The sequence below is a fragment of the Pan paniscus genome, chromosome 8 (genome assembly GCF_029289425.2).
Source record: "Pan paniscus chromosome 8, NHGRI_mPanPan1-v2.0_pri, whole genome shotgun sequence".
Taxonomy (NCBI): domain Eukaryota; kingdom Metazoa; phylum Chordata; class Mammalia; order Primates; family Hominidae; genus Pan; species Pan paniscus.
The window spans coordinates 138,178,122-138,195,551 of NC_073257.2; the positions used below are offsets into that span (position 1 = coordinate 138,178,122).

Sequence of the window (17,430 nt, forward strand, 5' to 3'; positions counted from 1 at the left end):
TCACACACACTCTCACACATTCTTATACATTCACATACACTTTCACACACTCAAACTCACACACTAATGTACACCCACACACTCACATATACTTTCACACACAAACTCACACACATTCACACTCTCACTCGCATACATCCACAAGCTCTCAGAGTCACTCTGTCATACACAAACACACACACATTCTAACACACAGATACACTTTCACATTCATTCAAACTCATGCAGTGACATTCACACACACATTCTCAGAGTCACACTCTCACACACACTCATTCTAACACACACTTTCACACACATTCAAACTCACTAACATTCACACACACTCTCACACACTCACATACACCCACACACTCTCTCATACACCTTCACACATGCACCCATGGGTGTACGTCAAAGAGACACAGGAGCCTGTGAAAAGAGCTCTCAATAGCCAAAGTAGGAACAATTTGAACAATAAAATAAATAAGAGTATTGGATTATATTCTAAAGTATAAAATAAATACCTGTATTAGTCTACTCTCACACTGCTAATAAAGATGACCCAAGACTGGGTAATTTTTAAAGGAAGGAGATTTAATTGACTCACAGCTCCACATGGCTGGGGAGGCCTCACAATCATGGCAGAAGGCGAAGGGGAAGCAAGACACATCTTACATGGTGGCAGGCAAGAGAGCATGTTCAGGGGAACTGCCCTTTAAAAAACCAGCAGATCTCGTGAGACTTATTCACTATCATGAGAACAGCATGGGAAAGACCTGCCTCTGTAATTAAATTACCTCCCACCAGGTCCCTCCCACAACATGTGGGGGATTGTGGGAATTACAATTCAACATAAGATTTGGGTGGGGACACTGCCAAACCATATCAATAACCATGAGACCACATTAATGTCGTTAAATGATTAAAAACATAAATAGGGAGCACAGACAAATCTCACATGCATGAGAATTCCAAATAATGGATGCAGCTACCTCGCCATCCAGGGGTGCAGCGTAACTCCCCACTCCTCAAGTATGGGATGCGCACAGTGACCTCCTTCCAGGCAACACAGCATGGGAAGGGGAAAAAAGGAGCTTTGTAAGTGGAGAAACCCAGCAAACACAACCTCAGCCAGGTGCTGAAGCACCTACAGATAAGACATGCACAGTATGTCCCCTTGATATGGTGTAACAAGATGGGGAATTTGCCTCTGTGATCTGCTGCCCAAAACAGACAAGCCCAGTCCCATCATGAGAAAAACGCTGGAAAATCCCAGCTGAGGGCCAGTCTATGCCACACCTGATCTCTACTCCCCAAAACCATCTAGGTCATCAAGAACAAGGAAGGCCCAATAAACCGCCACAACCAAGAGGAGCCTTCAGAGACACGACACTGAACATGATATAATGTGAGGTCCCAGATGAACCATCAGAAAAAGAACATTGAGTCAAAGCTAAGAAAATCAGAATAAGGTATGGACATCAGCTCATAATAATCCACTGATAAGGGCTTGTTAATTGTGACAAGTGTAATAACAGGGGAGACTTGGTGTGAGGTACATGAGAACCATACTATCTTTGCAATTTTTTTATAAATTAAAAATTGTTCTTATATAAAAAGCTTATTTTTAAAGATCTAGCAAGAGCAGTCTTGGGAGGATGGAAGGGTGGGAATTGACTTTTATTCTTCCTTGCTCCAAATCTCTAATGGGCAGATTTCTCTAAACACACGTAGTCTTGGGAGACACGTGTTTCCTTTTGACCATTTACGTGTGGTGCCCACCATGCATTCCCAACGGGGATGAGCAAAATTGGTACTAGGAAGGGGACGAAAACCTTCGATATTACAAAGGTTTTTACCCTCCAAAGTTTAGCTTAGCACAACCCAATAAAATCTTATTCCTTACTGTTCAAGTTTTCTTGTTAGAAAGAAATTAAATTTAAATTCATTTAATTTTTCTCTTTAGGCAGGCGGTAACAAAAAATGCTGGTAAAACACTAGTGTGCACCACCAACAATGCATGTCTTCCTCACATTCTCAGGGACATGTGCAAGACACAAGAGCATGAAGAGTGTGTTAAATATATCCAAAAGGAAATTCTTCCCACAGTGGCTCTCTATGCAGGCATATGTTACATTCTACAACGGTGCTGTAGTCAAGCGTTGTTTTAATATAATTTTATATACGTGGTTGCAGGCACTGTCAGGATAGGTATAAAAATGTTTCTCACTTTTTAGGGAAAGAATAGGAGGATTTAAAAAAATCTGAACTTTACATTTTGGTTGAACAAAAACATCTTCATCACTAACACAACTACTTATTGAGTGATTATTAAGGAACGGTCCTCACTGGTTATATGTTGCAACTTCAAAGAAATTCCACAGTAAACACATAGATGAAGGTTTCCTCAGCTTTCCTCTGACATAAAATTATAAAGTGCAACATTAATACCATTAAATCTCTTGGGAAGATAAGCTCTTCAGTTTAAAGTAAGATTTTAGAACCCTAATCCTTTCTGGAAGTTATATGTTCTTCCAAATGACCTCAATCCCCAGAATGTTCTCTCTCTTATTAAAAAATGTCAGGCTTAAAAAGAAAAAAATATTGTCACAAATGAACTACACAAAGATAATTGTGAAAAATGGGGAACCAAGGTATGCAGTATATAAAAATTCTCTGTAATGTCTTTGCAATTTTTCAATAAATCCAAAACTTTAAAAAAATAAGTTGTTTATTTTTTAAAATCCCATATGTCTGACTAAGTACTTATTCAAATTTACTACAGTCTGTGAGCTTCTCAAGGGCAGGATTGGGTCCCATTCATCCTTGCTTCCTGGGAACCTGACCTCGGGTCTCAGAGACAACAAGCATTCATACGTCCTTGGGCAAATGTACAACTGAAAACAGAATTCATCAAACTCCTTCTCTCCTAATGTCAAGCAACTATAAGCCCTACATGTCAGTCAAACATAAAAAGCATTACTCAGGATTACAAAAATATATTTTACAATTTCTGTCTCAAGAAGGTAAATCATGATATCTCCTGCATTATCCAAATTTGTTCAGTTATTTTAAAATATGATTTTTTTTTTCAAAAGGACCCAGTTTAATGATGATGACAGAAGCTTGTAGGGGAAGGAAAAGGTACAGAATCTAAGACCACCCGATTCAATAAAAACAATTTAAAAGTATGATATTAAGGCCTTGCTAAGAGGTCACAAGAAACAAGCGAGTGGGTGGTGAGCGTTGTTGGAAATGCACAGCCCTTCCTTGGTTGAATGAGAGCTCCCTAAGCCAGGGACACAGTTGAAACAAGTACAATACCTTGGCCTGCTTTCTCCTCTTTGTGTGTTGGCCAAAAAGGAGGAGTGAACAGGAAAGACCCTGGCAGGGAGTTGGGATGCAACAATCACATCTTGTTGAAGAAAGCCAGATCTCCCTCGGAGGCAAGACAGACAGGGAGGGAGAGAGCGCTGGCGAGTGCTCACCACGTCTGCCCCCTGAACCATGACCTCAGCTGTCTGGAGTCAAGATGTATGAAGCAGTCCTGATATGATGCCCAGGGGAAAGAAAGTTAAAGATTTTTCTGAAAGGTAGCAGAGGAATATGCAAAGTATACTGGATTTCAAATCTGACAGGCCTTGGTCCAGATGCTAGTCTTCTCGCTTAACTTTCTACCTGGGGGTGGGGGTGGGGGGGGCTTCAGCAACCTCATGTGCACAACAGCATCCACCTTGCAGGGCTGCTGGGGGCATCCAGTGAGCTGATATCTATGGAATATCTAGCCTAGGGGTTATAAACTATGGCCCTCGGGCAAAGCCAATGCACTGCCTGTTTTGGTTCAGCCTGCAAGCTAAGACTCATTTTATATTCTAAAATTGTTTAAAAAGATTTTTCTTTTTTTTTTTTTTTTTTGTTTTTTTTTTTGTTTTGTTTTTATTTATTTATTTATTTATTTTTAAATTTTTTTATTTTTTATTATACTTTAAGTTTTAGGGTACATGTGCACATTGTGCAGGTTAGTTACATATGTATACATGTGCCATGCTGGTGCGCTGCACCCACTAACTCGTCATCTAGCATTAGGTATATCTCCCAATGCTATCCCTCCCCCCTCCCCCCTCCCCACCACAGTCCCCAGAGTATGATATTCCCCTTCCTGTGTCCATGTGATCTCATTGTTCAATTCCCACCTATGAGTGAGAATATGCGGTGTTTGGTTTTTTGTTCTTGCGATAGTTTACTGAGAATGATGGTTTCCAATTTCATCCATGTCACATGAAAATGATACTAAATTCAAATTTCAACGTCCAGTAAGTTTTATTGGAACATAGCCATGCTCATTCATTTATGTATTATCTAGGGCTGCTTCTACGCAACAGCCCAGGTGAGTTGCTTCAGCAGGTATCATTGTGACCTGTGCTGCTGAACGTATTTACTGTTCAGCTCTTCCCAGAAAAATCTGCAGAACCCCAGTCTGGCTCCGTCCAAGGCCAAGACGGGGATCCCAGTAACTGCCAGTTTCCTGTCCTTCCACATCTTTTCTCACCGTGCAGTGGTTCTCAACCCGGGGCAATTTTACACCCCAGGGGCCACGTGGCAACGCCTGGAGACATCTGTGACTAGAAGAGGGTGGCTGGCATCAGTCGGGTGTATCAGGGATGCTGCGACACATCCAGGAACTCCCAGGCCAGTGCCCTCCCCCCACACACAGCAAAGGCTTATCCAGCCCTGGGGCAGTGATAGGAGGACCCGGTGAGGGACAGGAGAGAGGCTGGCATTTGCTGAGGATCCAGCATGTGTAGGGCATGGCATCAGGTCACAAGGCCACCATCACCATCTCCTTTACAGCTAAGGAAACAAAGCCTGAGCAAGGGCGAATGACAAGCCCAACGCCACACAGCAAGGCAGAGGGAGTCCGAATCCATTTCTGCAGGTTCCAACATCCACTGTTCTCCTCCCACCATGCACGGAAATGATTCTTGAAACAGCTGAGCTCCCAGACAAGATAAAAGGGTGCCAGCTTTTACCTCTCCAAATCCTCTCTCCATAATGATGGGTTATATGAGGTCTGGTGCAGGAGTTGGGGCCTCCAGAAGCCTCCTGTGTGGCAGACACAGCTTCATGAGGATTGTCAGGCCAAGGGTGGGGTTGGGATTCCCACAGAAGGTAAGAAACTGAGTGGGACAGACCATACCCAGGAACCCAGAGAGTCTGAGAACAGTGTTCCAACCATGAGCCACTGTGCATGTCCTATGAGGATATCTATTCCACAGTAGGTATTTTAGTCATTACATTCTTCAGAGGAAACACCATTGGCTGGCTTGGAAGCTAATGTAAAATGGATGCTTCCTAAGTCTGAAAGGCTAACTATTGAGCCTGTTCAGCCAAGCTGGAGGTGCTACCATCTAGCCTGAGCAACTCCTGCAATTACTCGAATAATCCCTTAGATAAAAAATATAGGTCTGGCTATGTCAACCCACCCATGTAGAGTAACAGCACTGCTCTTGGCACAGAGCTACACTTGGGGTGGTGTCCCAGGTAAGATACCACATAGCACTAAAGTGAAGAAGGTAGCATTCTATCAGCTAGACGCAGCCTCCAAATGATTTTAAAGGACCCAAAGTTGCCAAAAGGAGGTAGGAAACATCTAAAAAGTTGTGGTAGTCAGAGTGGTTTGCAAGGCTCAGGATCCAGGCACTGATAAAGTCTCAGAGTCAGTCAACAAGCATCCTGCAATCACTCCACTCTGTGCCAAGCACTGAGCCAAGGTGGAAGGGCACAGAGCTGTGGCTGCTGCCCTGAGGGAGGGCACAGGCTGGTTGGGAGAAGCAGGGATAAAAACTAATAATGATGGTACTCTGTGATTGCGCCAGAGAGCTGAATCCCAAAGTCATGCATGGTTGGGGTCTAAGGCCAGTATAGAAGGTAGAGGTGGCACCTGAGGCACAGTCCAAATTAATCTTTGAAAGCCTCACAGCTTTCATGCTTTTATACAGGTTCAGCATTTCTTCTCCACAGAGCACTGGGGCATTGCTTATTGGGTTGAGCATAGTTGAGTTGGCTTCTTTTAGGGGTTGCGCTATTTCATGATATCCAACAGAAAGAACTAGAACTGCTCTTAGGAAGTAAGAAGCTTGCCTCATGAGAGGCAGAAGGAACTAAGAAAACAGCAGATGCCCACATGCTCCTCGGGGACCCAAGGGGATGTGATCACCTATGTCACTTAAGTTGCGTCTCTGCAGCATCTGTTTCTGCCATGTGCAAGGCTGAATTTGCATGAATTAAATGTGTGCATGATATGATTGCACATCACAGAGATGTGGACAACTTATAAAGACAAAGGTATGGGAAGGAAGAATTTGGCCAGGAGGCCGGGGGCTCAGGATGGGTTTCACAAGAGAAGGTGCCATTTAAGAATGAGTGCTTAAGTGGTGCTTCAAGAATGAGTAGGACTGAGGGAGTCAGGGGACATGGGGACAGAACATAGTGCAAGCATGGTGTAAAGAACGTGGCCTATTTAGGCAACTGGCTGCCCTGACAAGCTTCATGGCTAAGATGTAGGGGTGGGGGCTCTAGAGTCCAGATGGCCCAGGCTACCCAGTCCCATGGGCATCAGGCTAAGAGGCCTGGCTTTGAATTCAGGTGTCATCCGGGACTTCCGAAGGACTGGAAAGCAGGAAGGGAACAGGTTCTATCTGTGCTTTAGACAGAGTACCCTGCCTCCTTTTGTAGAATGGAGGAAGACTAATGAAGGCAGTGGTAGACAGCAGAAAGAAGAAGCACATGTCAGGATACTGGGCCAGTAGAGTTAAGAAGTGTTTCAAACCTTACTATTTCAGGGGAGAAGGAAGATGACAACCTTATCTTCTAGGGACAATTAAATTAAGTGGGAGGCAGAGTCTACGTTGGGGGACAATACATTTGCATAATTGGGAACTTTCAGCTGGAGGTACCTGTAATTGATTGGAAGTAGATGATCAAATCTCAGGGGTCAAAGCAGAATGAGAGGTGTGGATTTTAAGTCAATGCATGCTAGATGACAAAAGCCGAAGTTATTGTTCGTAACACCTGATACAGCGGTTCACACAGTGGGAACTCCACGTGTGGTAGCTCTCACTGCTATTTTCACTTATGTGAGCCTCTAGGTGCAAGTAGACCATGAGGTCACAGTTGAGAGGGACATCACCAGCGGGACCCTTCATCAGAAGTGGGGCCACAAAGAAACTCAGAGGACACCAAGAATGAGGGACAGAGCCAGGAAAACTAATGAAAAGCAAAAACAAAAACATATGAGAAGAAACATGAGAACGGGGTCTCAGGAGCCCAAAGAAGAGAGGATTTCAGAGGAGGAGAGGGAATGGGTATCAAGATAAGTAAGATAAAGAGTGAAAGGTGTGTGCTGGCTTTGGAAATTAGGAAGCCATCTCTGACCTTGGCAAAGGCCATTCCAATGACATGTTGGGAATGGGAGCTGCTACCAAGGGTTGGGAGGGAACTGGGGGGAGGCAAGCCAGTGAATGCGGATCACCTTTCTGGGAAGTCTGGCTGTGAAGGAAAGAATGGGGATGGTTATTGGAGGGGAGAGCAGGGCTCCGTTTTCTCAGCTGTAAAAAAAGGCAAATGGAAATGTATGGAGTAGAATGTGCCTCTGTCATTTTAATTAGCTGCTATTTGATATTTGAGACCTGCCATATGCTAAGGGAAGCTTTGGTTTCATGTTCTAATGGGTTTGCCTTCCATTTTCCATTTCTCATACTCTTTCTGTAACTTCATTCTCACTCAAGGAAGCTGGAAATTGGACATTTCCTGGAGTATTCAAAGGCTGAGCTCAAGTGAGGTCATCTCACGATCAATCACATTTTGACATGTCTTCGCTGGTTCCACGGTTAATTTTTTCAAGACATGAAACTGGAGTTTGGTTCCTAAAGACACTTTAAACTTTCAGTGTCACCTTACATTTCTGTAGTAGTGTTAAGTTTCTAGCGTATTTTACAGCCATCATTTCATCTCATTCTCACAATGACCCTTAGAGGGAGGGAATGCAGATAAGTTTATCCCTGCATTATAGACAACAACCAACGAACAAAAAAGTGCAAGCTCTCCAACACACACAAGGTCGCCTCCTTTCCTGTCCCTCTACTCTTTCCACTAAATTATCAGTGGCAGTGATGGCTTGATTCTTGATTTGGAAAGGACATTCTAACATCCCATTCAGAGAGAAAGAGACGGAGAACTTGACAGTAATTTTACCTAAATCAGCCGAATCGACTTGACCAGCAATCTGGCATTGGATGCAGCATCAATTTCCCCAAGTGGATCTAAGCCTTGGGTGCTCACTAAAATCACCAGGGAGTATTTTTTTTTTTTTTTAAGAAATCTGCATGGGCCTGCCCCAAACCATTTAAATGAACTCTCAACAACTGGAGGTTGAACATTGTTATTTGTAAAAGTTTCTGGGTGATTCTAAAATGCAGCTAGGGTGAGAACCAGTATACATAGTAAGTCAATGACGTGGTGAACACCAAATTAGACAGGGGGTCCTTTCTCTTTGGGGGTGTATATGATGGAAGCTCCTGCCACCTATGTAGCCAGGGCCAAAACACAGGGGTTGTCCTTAACACCTTGAATCCATGGGCAAGTCCAACAAACTTTCCCTTCAAAGAACGTCTCCAGTCCAATCGCTTCTGGTGCTGTCCGTGGTCAGAGTGTGGATGCCTCCCTCTCCTTCCTGGACAGTTGCACTGGATTCCCCATGGCTCTCCTCATTTCCACTCAGGGCCCTACACTGCAGTCTGCGCACAGCTGTCAGAGGTCACTGTTAAAACTCACTTGCACGTCCTGCTCCAAGCCCCCAGGAACCTTCTCGTGGCTGTTCTACCCTGTCAGGGCCCTGCTCACCTCTCTACACGCTCCCTCTTTGGCTCCCTCTGTCACTGTTTCCTCAGCCTGGATGCTCTTCCCCAGAACTCCACATGGCAGGCTCAACCTTCATGTCATTTAGGTCACCTTCAGATGTCACCTCCACAGAGAGGCCTTTCCTGACCACCCTCAGGGCAGAGATGCAGCTCCAGCACCAGGTGCATGGCAGGCACATAATCCAGATTTGGGCATGAGTCACTGAACCCCCAGGAACTTGTTACCGCTTTTTAGCCCAAAGTGCTTTGGGACAAAGCACAGCGGGGCAGGTGACCAGGCTGCCTGAGGTCACAGGGGTGGCCCCATGCTATGGCACCATAGGATGAAGAAGAATGCACATGAGGAGAGAATGGAGGGACAGTCAGAGCCCCGGAGCCATGGCGTGGGGCTGTGGTTAGTGCCTCTGGGTCACAGAGCGACGTGCTTTTCATGCCAAGCCTAGAGTTAGTCTTCACACTCTAGGATGCGGATGTGAGGAATGCCTCTGAGGTTTTCAAGGAAAATCATGATGAGTTAGATCTTCATTTTAGGAAAACAGTTGTGGAAATCTGTCCGGAAGAAAGCCAGAAAGGATGTGACTTGGAATTTGAGGCCCCCTTTCTTTAGGTTCCCATGGCATTCCCAGCCAGAAATTGCTGGCCAAACTTCCAGATCTGGCTTACTGGACTTGCCATGGCCATCAGATAAAATGTTTAAGAGTTAGGGATTTCTGGCAGGGCACAGTGGTTCAGCCTATAATCCCAGCACTTTGGGAGATCGAGACAGGAGGATTGCTTGAGCCCAGGAGTTTGAGACCAGCTTAGGTGACAAAGGAGGCCTGTCTCCTACCCCCTCCCCACCCCCTCATCTCTACCAAAATAAATAAATAAATAATAATACGAAGAAATCAAAAAGCTAGGCATTTCTGTATAAATAAAGAATGTGCTTCATGGTTGTGAACACTGCATGTCACCTCTGGGGAAAAAGAGTCACAAAAAATTAATGTTATGATTTGGTAAGTCATATAAAATCAGAATATTTACCAGAGAAAGAAGGTCACAGTTTATGTCGCTATCTCAGGATGAATGTCTGTTTCCTACAGGCTACTACTTCCACAGTGAGGTCACACATGGGAGGAGCCCTGTGGGAAATCTTGGCCCCTGTTGCTCCCGCATCACTCCAAGTCTGTCTTATTTTCCATGCTCTAGACACACCTGCCTCCTCCCTGCTCCTCCAGCCTCTTACACTCTGGCTCTTCTCATGGCTGGCTCTTTAGAACTTATTGAAAAAACTATCTTTCCTTCTTAGAAAGGGCTTTCCTGGCCAACCTATCAAAATCCATCTTCCCTGCTGGCCCCTAGAATACTTTGTTGTTTTTTCCTTAACACTTATCACAATGTGAATTTATTTAATTATGTTTCCCTTACTGCAATGTAAGTTGCAGGTGGCAGAAAGCGTGTCTGCCTTCTGCATTGGCTGTATGCCTAGCACCTGGCACATAATAGGTGCTCAGTTAAAAACTGGCCGAACAGAAAGAGGCAGGGAGTGAGAAGCAAATCTAAAAGTCTATATTCTGAGGCACAGCAGGCACCGTTGTTCTGCAAAAATATTCTTCACGTGAGTATGCTTTGTATACTGAAGATACACTGCATGATTCAGTTCAAAATGAAAATCTTGACTTACTGGTAATGAGGACAGATACACACATACACACCTTTGGCCAGAATGCCTATTCCCACAGCATGTATACACGTCTTCCCCATGGGGAACTCCTGCAAACAGGTACACACACGTAACAGACATTGACATGCACCACTTCTCACACAAGCTTTCGGGGTTACCCACCAAATATGAGTACATATTGTAATTTTATGGCCATACACTGATGCCATAAACTATATGTTGAGATGAGCCCACTGGCATTACAACAAAATGCTGTTCCCACCTTACCTAGGTCATCATGCCCCTACATAACGTCACTAACCTGGAATTCTTTAGTGCAGTAGGTGTATGCCTGTCACCCACAGGGCTCTCATTCTGGAGACAGAAACCCAGAAGAGTTGGGACAGCTACCTAATAATCATGGTTCTTCCTAGTCTTCTAAAAGATGATGCTTGTGACCCACAAGCACCAGGTGGTAAGCTTGGCCAGCAGTAGATGTGCCAGTTCCTCCTCCAACATGCCTTGTGATGTCTGCCAGGTGGCTGGAAGGCAGGAAGGAGGAAGCTGGGGGTCACAAACCAAAGAAGGCCTGAGCTGGTCCACCCCAGCGGCAGGCCCATAGCCCTCAGCAGCTTGTCCCTCTGATTCCCTCCAGGGAAGGTTGTCAGACACAAGACAGGACACATTCAGTTAAATGTGCATTTCAGATAAGCAATAAACACTTAAAAAAAAAAAGTATGTCCCAAATATTGCACGAGACATATTTACACTAAAATTAAATACATTGCTTATTTGAAATCCAAATTTAACCAGGCATTCTGTACTTCTAACTTGCTAAATCTGGCAACTCTAACCCCAGGGAAAGTCTACATAATGGCTCCCAACATCCAAGAAACTTTAGATTATTCCATATTTTTCTATTATTCGTGTATATCAATATTTTAAATCAACTTTCTTTATAACGAAAGCCCACTCCTCTTTTACTGTATCTATTATGTTGTTTTTAATTTTGCTGACCAATAGCATGATGGAATTTTCTTTAATATCTTAAGTTTTTCTTCCAGAAAATATCAACACCACTATACTTGACTTGTACCTTGTATATTCAATTTGCAACAATGTCTGTGAAACAACAAAGTTAGAAAAAATGTGCACATTTGGCATTTGGGCCTTTTAATCAAACCACCAACCTTTCTAAAACCTCAGTTTCCAAGGTAAGCTCCCTAGATGGAAATCACCTTATCATTACTCACATAAAGGTGGCCCACTGCAACCATTCCAGGAAGTGACAGAGGATGTTCACAATCTCAACTGCTCTTCAAAAAATCTGCTTTCTATTATGAAAAATGATTTAAAAATAGTTCTATATAATACAAGGACCAAGCCATCTGTATGATCTCTTCAAAGAGCTCATATTTCCATAGATTTTTATCACTTTCCAACTGTTCCTACAAGCACTGAAATTTAAGAAAGTCATGTCAGTTTAGCAGATAAAATGCACCAAGGTATTAAATTTAATCACTATTATTTCAATTATTCTTTTACATCATAAAAGGCTCAAATCAAACATGTCAAAGTAAATAAAGTTTAGACTGCATTAAAACTCATGACAAATGGGTTTTTAAGTTGCATAAATATATTTCTAGGAATAATCAATTCGAGGAAATCAATGTTAATTAAATAGACATAAATATAGAAAAATGGCCATCATTCATTCAGTTAAACTGAACATGGAAGTTGTATATCTGGGATTGTAACCCCTGGTTTTTGTTCAAAAACTAATTTTCAGTAGATGCAAATAATGTTGGATCCCTCATCAGCACTGTCACATCAAAATTGGTTTGCATTTTTTTGTCTTAAGAATAAAGTTTCCATTCTATAAGGATAGAGTTAGCATTAAAGTGAGTAGAGACAACCCTTGAATGAAAGAATACCAAAGCAACTAATGTGATTTAAAAGCTTCGGCAGTCTCAAAGCTGAGAAAAGGAGAGGAACTCACCTTGGAGTCGAAGCTCTTCACTGGGATCCAGAGGTCTCCACTCCGAACAGAGGCATTGACAACTTCATCAGCTCTTCCTTGGTTCCATAAGCTCACCCCTGAATCAAAAGGAAAACAGCCCTATATTTCACTCTAGTCAGGAAGAGTTTGGCATCAGAAGCTTATTACATAAATGACACAGTGAAAATATTTGGAAGTTAAATAAGCCCAGGGAAACACTAGAACCCATTAAGTCATGAAAAGTGTTAAAACTGCTGAATTCTCTGTCAATCTAACCATGAAAATTTTGTAACTTAAAGAAAACAAAAGTTAATGAATTTGTTCCTTCAAGACCTGTAACATGTGCTGGGGTATTATCATAGACAAGATATATAATTCAGTCCTGCAACAAGCAACAAAAATGCAAAAGTGATTTTTTTGAAATGATGAATTGATACTTTATTTAAGATCTGCTCTGTATTAAAAGTCACACGGCTTTAGCTGTATTAAGACTAAATCCATTTATTTAAGTCCCAGTGAATCTGTTAAACATAATGCCAATTCTCCTCTCTGCACTTATGGAGTCTAATTTTATATGCTTTAGTAAGTGATTCTATAGACAAAATTAATTTTCCAGTTCAGACTGACTAGACTGGTTTATGTTTTAAAAAAATCAAGTCATTCAATAAACTATTATATGATCTTGTTTCTTGGGGTCCTGTCTGTTGAACCAGTTAATATACCAACACAGGTTCAATTTAGACCCATTTCCATAAACAATCCTCACGGAAAGTATAACATTTTTCTCTTCTGGAGGGTGTATCACTTTCTCAACAAATACGCTAATTTCTCTGGACTTGCTCTCCTATGAGGTCATGCTCCTGCTATTTGGTTCGACAACAGTATATCCCTCAAGGTGAAGGATGGGACCAGATTCCCTCACATGTTATTCCCATTTCTTCAAGCAGGACTCATAATTTTCAGACCTGAGTCATAATAACACAGTTTTAAGTTACTAAAGAGTTCACATTTATTGGGCACAAATGGTATTGAAATTTTAATCCTAGACATTTTACAGTTCCCCAAATACTTTTAAATCCACACCATTTTATCATGCTCAATGTGGAAGTCTGCAGTTATATTCAGGTTACCAAAGGATTACTACTCCCGTAGTCACTGTCTGAAACAGCCTCTGAGAAATTCTCAAGCTGGTCACAGAGTGTTTAAAACTCTCAGGTGTTGAGGACCAAGAGGACAAGGAACAGGAATGAACTGAAAGTCCGAAATACAGCCAATGGGAGAGGGCTGAGCTGCAACCCTCGACCGCATGGGGAAGGAAGGAGGGAGGGGACTATGGGCCCAGGACGTGTGGTCTTCAGGGTGTGGATGGGCTGAGTCTTCAGGGATGAACCTGCATTCAAGCGAGAAGGGTTCTGGCGGAGCAAGTGGAGGTGCTGGCTCTGATGGTGATATCTGTGACACCCGTGAACGGCTGCTTGGAGGTGAAAAGAGTCGACTCTCTGAATGGGAAGCATCAGAAGTCCTTCTCCTGGCTTCAAGGGTGCAACCACTGGCAGCATGGAGATCTTGAGTAAGTGTGTCTCCTCCTCCTGTCGCTTGAGCCCATGCCTTCCATGTGCTCAAAGGCAGAATAGCGCAGGCTTTGGAGGAAGACGCACCCTGCAGCAGCACCAGCTCTACCACACATCAGCTGCGGGGCCACGGGCCAGTTGTGTCCCACGTGTTTACTCACCACTCACCAAGTATTCAACTGTCTACCTGGTGACAGGCACTCTTGTCAGTGACTCTAGATCTGATGCCTTCTACTCAAAAAGCCCATTCTTTCTTCTTCACGCCAGCAGCCCCAAAGTGAGCCAGCTCCCTCCGTCTATACTGCTGAGACCCTCATCTCTTGAACACAGCTTCATCCCAGAAGGCTTGCCTCTCTCTCGGTCCTGTGCATTTCAGAGAGGGACATAGAGAAAACTGCCCTCAGGACTCGCATTCTTGTACTGGGAGAGAAAAACGATGAAAAGAAGACCATTTCAGAGAGCCAGAAGTGCTGTGAAACAGCAGGACCACAGCAACTCTGCTAAAACTGCAACCTTCCTGTCAATCAAACATTATTTCAAAGTAAAAAAAAAATTAAGAAGAAAAACAGGGTGACAGCAGAATGGCTGGGGATGGTACTTCTGAAGGACAGGCCAGGAAAGCCCCCCTTTTTTGTTGGGGATGGGGAGCTTATAAGCTGAGAGCTGATGATGAGAAGCCTCCAGCTGCACATATAGCCACGAGGATCGACAGCAGTAGAGGGAGCGCAAGACTTTCCTTTTCCATAAAATGAGGCAGAGCGTGGTGAGCCCGAGGGCAATCACATGATGTGTGAGGGACGCATCGCCGGTTTCAACGGCACTGTTCTCGAAGCTTTGCCAAGACCAGGGCCTCTTGCTCAGGACCCCACGGGATTCACACGTTGGAATGCAGAGAAACAAAGTGAGTTCTGATCCAGCTATACAGCTCCTGCAGAGGCCGACTACAGAGTGCAATTAACTGAACTTATAAGAGAGCTGTCATGTTATTGGAATTGGATTAAGGCAGCTTTAAAATACTAGCAATTATGGGGTGAAAACTGGAGATCCATCTGAACTTTCCCTTCACCTGCTGAAAACCACACCACACCGAGAGTTACCATGGGCATTGGTGTAGTCTTTGGAAAGTCAGCTAAAACTGTCAAAGTGATCGCGAGCATTTTAAAATATCCTCCACATAAACAAACCAGTTTAATTATAAGGTACTCCTGGCAGTGCTGAGTTTCCAACACAAGTGAATTGTTAAATTGAATAACCACAAATCAATCCTATTGCCAGGGTCTGTTAAATTGGGCAGAGAAAGAGTTCTAAAACTAGAATCCTGTATCACTCCCAACCCAACCCCAGTAATGGGGAGGATGGGATGGTTTCCATGGGTATTCCAGCCACACTACCAAAAGGCCTGGAAGGTCTTCACCCAGGCCTCAGATGCCTGGAGGAAAAGTCTTTGCACTTAATAGACTCCCCTTGAGAAGCTGTATGTGTGAGGAGGAAGGAGATGATGCATGAAATCCGGGTCTTCTAGTTGAACTGTTTGCAGGTGCTCCTGCAGGGAGGGGTGTAGGGGAGGCAGCAACTCCACACCTTGACTTTGGGGAAGTTCAGGAGGTGTTGGTGGGGCCTCCTGTTAGATAATCAGGGTGAGGCTACAGAAACCAAGTGTAAAGAACATCCTCCATCCTCTGGACTGTTTCTTTCAAGGCTCTTAGTGGCTGAGAAAGACACAGTTATTTAGTTTCCTGAAGGCAAAATATTCCAGCCACTGAAACATTTCCTGTTTCACCTACGTATTCCAGTATCTCAATCCAAAAGGAGCCCTTTTTGGCAAATATGTTTTCCTTGAAGAGGCTTTATTTCCAAATATTCGAAGGAGAGTTTAGAAGCAGGCTGTGGCAGCCCTTGTAGAATGTGGTGCAACCTTTTTGAGAAATTGAGTGACTGCACTATTTGCTGAGTACGGTACGTATTATCTATGTACATGGATAATGAAGCCATCTCTCAGCTTTTTCATTGGCTGCACAACATCCCCTCAGCAGTATCTGTAGTCAGAAGACCGTTTCTTATGAGCTTTTCTTATGTATTTATACATTGGTATTTCTTTTAGATGATGCAAATAAAAATTTTATTTCTACCGCACGGATAGACAGAATAAATTATACACAGCTGTGAGGTATCAGAATCTATTTTATGGAGTGATCTTATTGATAAATTATAAACGCGGGACCTGAATGATGGATACATTCAAGCCTGAGAAACCCGGGGAAAAAATATGACCCTATAAAATACACAGTTTGCATATATTTTATTTTTCATAATATATATTTGGGCATCAACAGAACTCATAGTTACCTAAATAAGAAATGTGGATAGATTATACTGGGCAGGAAGCTTTTTTGCCACTGCGTAACCTGATACACTGCTTGCAGTTTTGATAAAATGGCCAGTTTGCTTCAGCCTCAGAGTGGAAAAACACATATTAGATCGTTCATCTCTGACGGTTATCTGCTGTGATCATCAGCTGTGCTTTCCCATGGGAAGTGTGTGCCTGCTTTGCTTGTCTCCTTGTCTGAGTTTGTCATTTTCAGATCTGATTCAGGCTAGTCAAGATTGCAATGAAAGTTTTTAAGGTTATGGGAAAGCAGGCAAAGAAGAAACCTCTCAAAGTGACTCCAGATCCTCCCCTCATGTCACCCAGAGCCTGGCTGCCTGCATGAGTCCTGCCCCATCCTTGCTCTAGCCAACCTTCCTTTGGTAACTTATGAAGGGAAACAGGAAAGGCTATAACCAAGTCCACACTACCCTGATGCCCACATCCGCGCAAGCTCCATTTCACAAGAGGTGGAGACTGATGCAGCAGCTCTAAGACATACACAGTGAAGAGGGGACATCTTGGAGCCACAAGACCTGACCCTGGTCCTGACTCCTCCTTGATTTATTTTCCTTTGTCAAAGCCTGACATCTGAGGCTCTACCGTCTACAAAATGAAAACTGCATTCTCTCCTCTAAGATTCTCATGAGGTTAAGGAGGCTCAAATAAGTCAACACAGTACAGCGCTTTCGAAAAGCTTAATGCATGAAATCCGTCTTAAATATCAGAATCCAAGTTTCTAGACTTTGAGGCAGTGTCTGTTTAACCAAACCACACTATTGGTGCAAAAATCACAACTCCATATTGATCATTTGAAAATGCCAGTGTGTAAGTGGATGCCAGTGGGTATCCTCCTAAGCCACCCAGTGGGCCATTGAGAAAATAAACTCTGATGAGATCATTAGTCAAGAGAAACTTAAATATCACACCTGGAGTTCTGGCTTGAAAGGGAA

At 43.4% G+C, this 17,430-nt stretch overlaps 1 protein-coding gene across 3 annotated transcripts in view; it reads right to left on the reverse strand.

The window, feature by feature from the left end:
- The window catches only part of ADAM12 (ADAM metallopeptidase domain 12), a 375,334-nt gene that overhangs the window by 304,814 nt on the left and 53,090 nt on the right, over positions 1–17,430 (reverse strand). For all 3 annotated transcript variants that reach the window (XM_034931678.3, XM_034931680.3, XM_034931679.3), the window contains exon 2: positions 12,542–12,639. In XM_034931678.3, the coding sequence (XP_034787569.2) occupies positions 12,542–12,639 (98 nt within the window). The remainder of the gene's footprint in view (positions 1–12,541; positions 12,640–17,430) is intronic.